The 8,759-nt window shown below is 42.8% G+C and overlaps 1 protein-coding gene across 1 annotated transcript; it reads left to right on the top strand.

The window, feature by feature from the left end:
* Positions 1-492: 492 nt before the first annotated feature.
* On the top strand, positions 493-8,649 carry wfs1b (Wolfram syndrome 1b (wolframin)). The gene is made up of 10 exons (XM_020645867.3): positions 493-699; positions 1,560-1,946; positions 3,032-3,108; positions 3,287-3,431; positions 3,562-3,735; positions 3,865-3,945; positions 4,429-4,583; positions 5,254-5,490; positions 5,669-5,787; positions 6,187-8,649. The coding sequence occupies exons 2-10, from the start codon at positions 1,562-1,564 to the stop codon at positions 7,721-7,723; spliced, it is 2,910 nt and encodes a 969-aa protein (XP_020501523.2). The 5' UTR covers positions 493-699; positions 1,560-1,561; the 3' UTR covers positions 7,724-8,649.
* Positions 8,650-8,759: the final 110 nt, after the last annotated feature.

Below are 8,759 nucleotides of genomic sequence, written 5' to 3'. Positions count from 1 at the left end.
TTAAACAGATCTTTAAATCCAGATGTGTCTCAAAAAGAAAGCAGCATGGTCATCTTCTGAAGTAGTGTGATGTAAATTTGCCTACTTGTGCAGAAATCAGGAGGAGTATTTTGTATTTCTGGAAGCTGTGCCAGATGATTGTGAACTCAGTGGCACATGTATAATGTTTGAGAATACGACATTGTATGGAAACAAAGAATCATACTGGACACTTCTTTGTTACAAAGTTGTGAATCAGATTTAATGAACCGATATTTACTGACGCAAAGTTATAACAAGAAGCCCAAAAACCTGGCTTCACAAGTCACGTTACGTTCAGCAATTTACAGATATGAATAATCTCGACCCTTGACTGCTTCTGACTTGTGACAATCAGCAGGACTTCCTGCGTTTGCAAACCAATCACTATCCCATTTGAAGAGGCGGAGTCCTTAAATGTGTCCAATCACAGCGCGAAGGAAGGGAAGTGGGCGTGCCCTTCGTGTGGAGCAGCTGGCAGACTTTCCCGAGTTTGGTGTTTATAGTATGATCACAAAGGAGCCAGCGGACAGACGAGGTAGGGGGGGGGGACATTACTAAAAGCGAAAGAAGACAAGAATGAGACATTGAATAGGACAGAAACGGAGATATTTCTCGAAGCATTTGCTGCAGTCAGAGGATTTGAATAAGAAGAAAAAAAAAGGCGTGTTCGTGGTAAAGGTGAGCAGGACAACAGCAGGGACATGTTTGATGGTTATGTTAGCATTAGCAACAAAACACTGACTATTTTAATCTGCCTGCCACATATATCACTGTCAACTACATGTCGGTTATATAAAGACTGTTGCACTGTATATATGACTCTTATAGACCAGAACTAAGTTGTTTGTGAGCTCCAGTGAATACCACATGTCATTTGATCCTTTTCCTGCTGGGCCAAGGGGGGGGCGGGGGGGGGGGGGGTTCCCTAAATTGTAACAGGACAGGACTCATCCCGTTTCCAGTCAGGGCACTTCAAGGATGTCTCTGTTTCTACTTGGTGTGGCTCACTTGATAATGCCATAAATAGATTGCAGACTCCGTGTCAGGAATGCCTTCATGGAAAACAAAAGGTTATACATCACAAAGTCAAACTAAACTCAAATGCAACGTGGATTTGCTCAGTTTTTAAAGATCCTGTTATTTTAGTGTGAGTTCACACATCGCCTACGTTTAATGTGAATGCATTAAAGCTTTGATTTGTCTTAACAATTCCACTTCATTTAAGTTTAAGTTTGGTGAGCTTTCCTGGAGAAATTTAGTGATTTGTGTTTTTGCACTACTGAGGCCGACAGAGAGGAGTGTTGAAATAAAAAGAGAAAGTGTCATTTCAGAATACCTCTTACTTCACCCCAGGGGCACCATCACTTCCTCATTCATACCCTCTTTCCGTCTAATGTTTTCCACCAAATATCTTCCTTTTTTACATTCTGTTGTTATACATACAAATAACCTTGCTGTTTTCAGCTTCTTTCAATAATCACTTCTATTGGGATTTAAGTTTTTCTTTTGACTGATTTGCTGTCTGTTGCTATTTTCAGCCATGGAACCTTTGCTGACTAGCAACTCAGCAGCCCCAAAACCCAGCTCTTCATCTCCCTCCCCACTGAGGCCGGACTCGCCCTCTTCCAGCTCACATTCTACCACAACCACACCGCCATCAGACCGCCTCAAGCCAAAACTCACAATGCCTACCCCTCCAGCTACGCCCTCATCGTCATCTACCTCGGCTGCCTCTCCTCGAACGTCCCCTGGTCTCTCCTCTCGTTCTTCCTCGCTGTCAACGCCGCCTGTGTCCCCTCTTCGCCAGCCCATCAGGAACCCCTCTCTGGTGGGCAGATCTCAGCTCAACGCAATCTCTACGGGAAGTCCCGCAAACGGCTCCACGGCTGCCAAGGCTCCACAGCCACCTCCTACACCCGAATCAGGTGAGATTCAAACTCAATTTGACCTTAAAAAACGTCTAAAACATCCATATTTGCTTCACATAGCTTTACTTCACATTGCAGTGCAGCAGACACCAACAGTTTACTGTTTGTGCTGAAGTGTCACCATGGCAACCGTAGACATTTGCTGACTTAAGTGGAAAAAAAACTCTCATCCCAATCTTTATATAGAATCTGATGAGTTCAGACCAACTATATCCTGAATGTGAAGTTCCCATAGTTATAGATCTCTTGGCTGCATTGGGAATATCACATTTTCATTTGTTGCGTGACTTGGCAGTGATGCCTAGATATTTAAATATGGAGGATTAGTGGACGGTATGAAACCTAACACCTCAGCCATTTCATTTGGGAAACAGTTTTCCATTAGATTTGTTCGCTTTGTCCAGCTGTCAAGTAAATCATAGTTTATCTAACATGTAAATATAGGAGACAGATTGCATCACTGTGTAAGCGTGTGTGTGTTCAGGGTAGCTAGCAGCGGCTGGTGACTGTCCTGAACAAACAGTTATTTTGGGGCTGAGGTGGAGGATCAGGCTGGGTGCAGCAGATCGACATTGCATGTTCTTTTGCTCCACAGTGTCAGGCACAGGCAGACCACCTCTGCACTCACCAGTATCACTTACATCCAGCAGGCTTTTTACATCTTGGAGAGTGTTTCCACGTTTGTTGCTATCTCAATCTTTTTCTTCGTATACATGCCTGGAAAGATTTCCTCACTTTTAAATTCAAGAAATCTGACACATCCTTTTAGTGGAGATGCTGTTTCTGTTCTCACTCTCTGGGATCACCAGCGTCACTGACTGGCACATTGCACATGAGTGTGCGTCGTTTTAAAATGTGGCAAATTGATAAACTGGCATGAGGACAAAAGAAGATTTTTTAAAAATGTTTTTAATGTTAATTGCCCTTTTGTTTTATCTACTTTTTCCCAGTAGACAAAATTGAAACTTCTAACCACATAAGACGTCAGCTGTTGTTTTTAAGAATTTGAAGTATATTGTGCACCTTTAAAAAAAAAAAAAAATCTGTGGCATGTTAAGTCACTTATTGTCTGTTTCTGTCAGACGAGCCAGAGGAGGAGGTCAGTTTTGAGGATCTGGAGGAGAGAGCAAAGTCAGGAGATGCTAAAGCACAGACCAAGGTCAGTGTCACAGAAACATATTTCTATTGCTGTTGACTTTATTTACCATATGTTGGGCACACAGCAGATCAGCCAAGTAATGAAAAATGTTATTTCAGAGTGACATATTGGGTGGGAAGGACGGGTCACATTTATGCTTGCAGAGCAGGTATAAGAGTCTGTGTGTGTGTTTGTCCAGATGGGACGTTACTTCCTGGCACTGGCAGAAGAAAAAGATGAGGAGCTGAACAACTGCACAGCGGTCACTTGGCTTGTCCAAGCTGCTAAACAAGGTCGCAAGGATGCCGTCAGACTGCTGCAACAGTGCTTGGCGTCCAGGAAAGGTACCAAATTCTCCCCCCTGCTACCATCATTACAGCTCAAATTGTTGATTTGACGGTATAAATTAGATATGCAACCCTTCATCTGATGTGGTAGACATTTCTTAATCAGGGTGCTCATTTTGTGTTTCAGGCATCACTCTAGAGAACTTTGAGGAGGTGAAGAAGTTGTGCACAGAGACACGCTTTGAAAGAGGAGTCAGGAAAGCAGCTCTGCTGATGTACTGGAAACTGAACCCGGAGAGGAAGAAGTCTGTGGCCGTGTCAGAGATGTTAGAGAATGTTGAACATGTCCACACAGAGCCAGGTATGACGGGATTTTTTATAATTAAACACAGAACAACATATAGCAAATTGTTTAAAAAAAAGACAAAGAAATTTAGATCAGCTGCAGGTTAAGGTTTTTATTTAATTTTTTACCTTCTTGTATTTACAGGTAAACCGGTCTCCCCGGGTCCACTCAACAGCTCTGCCAAGAAACAGAGGAGAGTCCTGGAGTCTTTGGTGTCCAGTGAGGGTATGTGTGGTTTAAAACATGGTCCAGAACAGCTGAGTGTCCCTAGCAAAGCAGAGAGAAGAAAACGTTTTATCATTGCCTATCCTAGATTTGGCAATCATTTCTCTTGTGTTAGATAATTCAAGATAACTAAATATACTACACTAAAAAAAAAAAACCTTCATTTTAAATATGCTAAAGTGTCAGAGTATGGGAGGATGGGTGGGGGTTGAGGAGGGGTGGGACAAGTTGGGATCGAGGAAGGGTTGGATGAGTGTCAAAGAAGTTGGACCCATCAAGAACTTAGGACTCGATACTCTTGGTGGTGTAATGTCTCGACACACTTCAGCATCTGTTCCGTTCCCACCCACTGATTCCTGTGTGGAGAGGAAGGAGGAGAGGAGTGGGACCTGGGAGGTGTAGGTATGGGGGAGTGGGTGGTTGGTTGTGAGAACTGGGATGACGTGGAGAGTAACAAATAGTTTCTTTTGTGTGTCCTTGAAGCCTCCTCCCACGTGGGTCTTGACGACTTTGTTGAGATGACTAAGAAGTACGCTCAGGGTGTTTCACCTTCGACGGCTATGGCTGCAGCAGGAGGTGACGAGGACGACGATGATGTCGTGGTGAAGAATCCAGATGAGCTGCCTTTACACCAAAAGGTAGGAACGTCTCACATTTGTAGAATAGAATTACTTTATTGATCCCAAACGGGGAAATTGTGGCGTTACAGCTGCAGGTTATCCAAACACACAACATTAGCAAATAAACACAATATAATATTAAACACAAAGTCAATAAGCACTTCAAATATAAAAACTAAGAATGATAATATATGCATCCAGGATTTAACTTAGCATTACTTCTAGTCTTAAATATGAAAGATTAAATACAACATTATTTGCTGCAGGTAGATGTAAATGTGCAAAAACAGAGTTGTAAATAAACAGTATTGACATAGGGAACTTCAGTGGTTTATGTTAAAGTGCAGGAGTGTAGACATGAAACATGGAAAGATGTGTGACTGGTTTCTGCTGTCCTTGCCTGTTTTTTACCTGTTATTCTTGTTTTATTTCCTCTGTATCGCAAATGTATGCAGTAATGAGTTCTGAGGAATGGATTAGCATTATTAACCATTTATTGTTTCCAGAATTTGTGCCTGCTGAAGAGAAAAATGGGCCTTGTCTCAACTTAAATCAGAGTTAAACATTTATTTATAGGTGTGAGGAAACTTAATTCAGAGGCCATTCTTTGTCAAGTAGGGAACTTGCATAAATGTTTTCCTCTTGGTACCTGGTTGATGCACTGACTCTTCCTCCTCTCCTCCTCCAGCTGTTGAAGTTCCCTCTGTACGCTCTGCTAGAGATAAAGGAGCACCTCATTGACTGGGCGTCACGGGCTGGCATGCAGTGGCTTAGTGCTCTGATCCCCACTCACCACGTCAACGCACTCATCTTCTTCTTCATCATCTCCAACCTCACCATCGATTTCTTCGTCTTCCTCATACCTTTACTGGTTTTCTACCTCTCCTTCTTCTCCATGGTCATCTGCACACTGCGAGTATTTCAGGTCAGTGATAAGTGAAGATGGACACTTAGAGCTTGTTTTATGAAACACTGCTACTGATTTTAGGTTTATGGGATCTTTGTAAATGTCAATTAAAGATTTGTATTTTTGTACTAGAGTGTGGATGAACTTGTCTCAGAAGTACGAGTAACAGAAGTTGATGAGCACCTTTTCTCTACAGAATTCAAAAGCGTGGGAGAACTTTCGGGCCCTAACTGATCTGCTGGCTCACTTTGAACCCGGTCTGGATCTGGAGCAGGCTGAGACCAATTTTGGTTGGACACACTTAGAGCCTTATTTGTAAGTACATCTCTGTTGACATGTTAAACACATCAAGTCTTTGCATTGTTGTCCAATTTTTTCTTAACAGTTGAATTTCTATATTACATTAAGTTTAGATCTGTTCCTTTCTTTTGTGACTTTCACAACACATTTCAGTCTAGCTTAGTTTTGTAGATAAAATGTTTATGCTAAGCTGAGGATGATTTTTTTTTTAATTTAGCTGTAATAGAAAACACAAAAAGTAATTTAGTTTAGTTTATCTTCTTCACCCTGAACATGTACCAACAACAGCATGAACATGTAGTATGGTAGACATTGTAAAGGTGATTCATTATTCTTAAAATAATCAGAAGGAATAAAGAAAGTTTCTGAATTAAAGCTGACAGTATATCGTCTTGTTTTTTTTTATGTCCTCAGGTACTTTCTGCTCTCTGTGATCTTTGTGGTTTTCTCCTTCCCTGTTGCTGATAAATCCTGGATCCCGTGCTCGGAGTTTGCTGCTGTCGCTCTTTTCTTCACCTTCACCGCCTTCCTCAGCCTTCATGCATCGGCTCAGCTCTTTGCTCGTAAAGCTCTCCTCACAGAGTTCCTCTCCGGAGCATGCTCACTCACACACATCCTGCCGGACTCCCTCTGGTTCCTCAGGCTGTTTGGGATGACGTTCATCAAAGTGCCTCTAGGGGACATGGTGGCATTGAACCTGGGGATGCCGTGGCTGCTGTACGGGCATCTTTTCTATCTCCTCTTCCGTATGGCTCAACTGAGAGGCTTCAAGGGGACCTACCTGTGCCTGGTGCCCTATCTAGTCTGCTTCACCTGGTGTGAGCTCAGCCTGGTGTTCCTCAATAACGCCTCTGCTATAGGACTCATCCGTACATGCGTCGGCTACTTTCTCTTCCTATTTGCTCTTCCTGTTCTCTCTCTGGGCCTGGCTGCAATGTTCATCATCCAGTTGCTGCAGTGGTTTCTCGCTCTGGAGCTGACAAAGATGGTGGTCACGCTGACCGTTTGCTTCGTACCAGTCGTGCTGAGGCTCTGGACCCGCTTTAGCCTCAACCCCATAGTCGTTTTCCGCTCCTTGTCGGGGAGCAGCATCGTCAAACTCATCCTAGTGTGGCTCAGTGCGGTGGTGCTCTTCTGCTGGATGTATGTGTACAGGTCTGAAGGCATGAAGGTGTATAACTCCACCTTGACGTGGCCCGAGTACAGCAACATGTGCGGCCCTCTGGCCTGGAAAGACTCCAACATGGCTCAAACTCAGATTCTCTGCTCTCACCTGGAAGGACATCGGGTCACCTGGACCGGGCGCTTCAAATATGTGCGTGTGACCGACATCGAGAACGGGCCGAACTCGGTGATCAACTTAATGCCTGTGTTTTTGGGCAACTGGATGCGGTGCCTCTATGGAGAGCCGTACCCTTTATGTGAGGAGAAGAAAAACGCAACAGCCGAGCCGCAGCCCCTGCCTGCCCCGGCCCCTCGCCCCGAAGACCCCCTCTGTAAACTGAAAAGACTGGCCAAGCACGAGTGCCACATCAAACGCTTCGATCATTACAAATTTGAGGTCACGATGGGAATGCCTCTGGAGAGGAAGTCAAAGAATGGGACAATCATAGAGGACGAAGATGCCACTAAGGACATAGTCCTGCGAGCTAGTAATGAGTTTAAGTCTGTGCTTTTACACTTAAACACGGGCAGCCTGGTGGAGTTCAGCACCATACTGGAGGGTCGTTTAGGCTCTAAATGGCCTGTGTTTGAACTTAAGGCCATTCACTGCTTGTCATGCAGCGATGCCAACATTACAACTCGCAGGCAGTACAAGATCGAACACGACTGGAGGGGCACGGTTCAGAGCGCTCTGCAGTTTGGTTTTGACTTCTTCTTTAACCCCTTCCTGACCGCTCAGCTGGAGCAGCACTCTGAAACAGAGACACAGGAGGAGTTCCCACAGTAAACACACCTGTGGGAAAATTAGAAGCATAATGATACTATCTCCAGGAGGATCACTTTAATGGTAATACTACACTGTTCTTTTAGAATTACAGTTGACATGAACTGTAGGATGGTGGACAGATGCTGAGTACTACTGTAGTGTCAGTCTGGACTCCAGAGAGTGTGTGTTTGCAATTTTATAGCTTTTGAGCCAGAATGTATGAGAACTCAAAATACAATGTGATAAAAATGTACACAAGGGGAGAGAAATTAAATCAATAAGGTTTTTTTTAAGAATTAAAAATGTAATGCCTAACACCAAAATATGAAAAAATCATCTAAACCCCTGAAGGTGGTCAGTTATGCATTTCATTAAGTTTAATGATGTAATTTATTATTTGTTTGTTTCTTAACAAAACACTATCTCTGATGCGATCATTTTAACATGTTTATCAAAAACGTGTTTCCAAAATGATCAGTATTTATAATTCAGTTTGATTTTCTGAAGTGTCCTCTCTTAGTTTTGTCCCCGGCCTAAAGTTGTCTTTGTTTGTTTTTTAAACAAAAAGTCTTCGATGCTGATGATAACTCGATTTCCTTTGCCATTAAGCTTTAATCGTTTTGTGTCAAGTATGTTAGCTGGTTTTGGAAAGAATTTTCAATGATTCAAGTGCCTTAATAAACTTAAAGTAAATTAGGTAGAGATAAGACTTTATCATTTCTTTAATGCTTACACTTCAAAAAATAAATCTTATCTGGAGCTGTACTTGTATTTATTACAGAGAAGTGTTCTCCAACGTTGTCTCTGTTCTTTCTCGTCCCTTGATTTTCTATGTTTCTGCTGTGCAGAGATTGAATAAATGTTTTCAGCCCCTGACTGTTGATCTGTTGTAGGTTAGGATGTCACTACTGTTTTCTGTACTGTGACCAATAAACTAAATACTTTCACTTTGTGCTTTTTGTTGTCCTGTCAGAAGCAGGTGCTGCTTGTTTTGCTCACTGAAGACATCTGACATAAAGCAGTAAGAAAAGCACAGGTGTGGTTACTTGCTATTTCA

Source organism: Labrus bergylta, chromosome 9 (genome assembly GCF_963930695.1).
Source record: "Labrus bergylta chromosome 9, fLabBer1.1, whole genome shotgun sequence".
NCBI lineage: Eukaryota > Metazoa > Chordata > Actinopteri > Labriformes > Labridae > Labrus > Labrus bergylta.
This window is presented reverse-complemented; position numbering and strand designations above follow the sequence as displayed.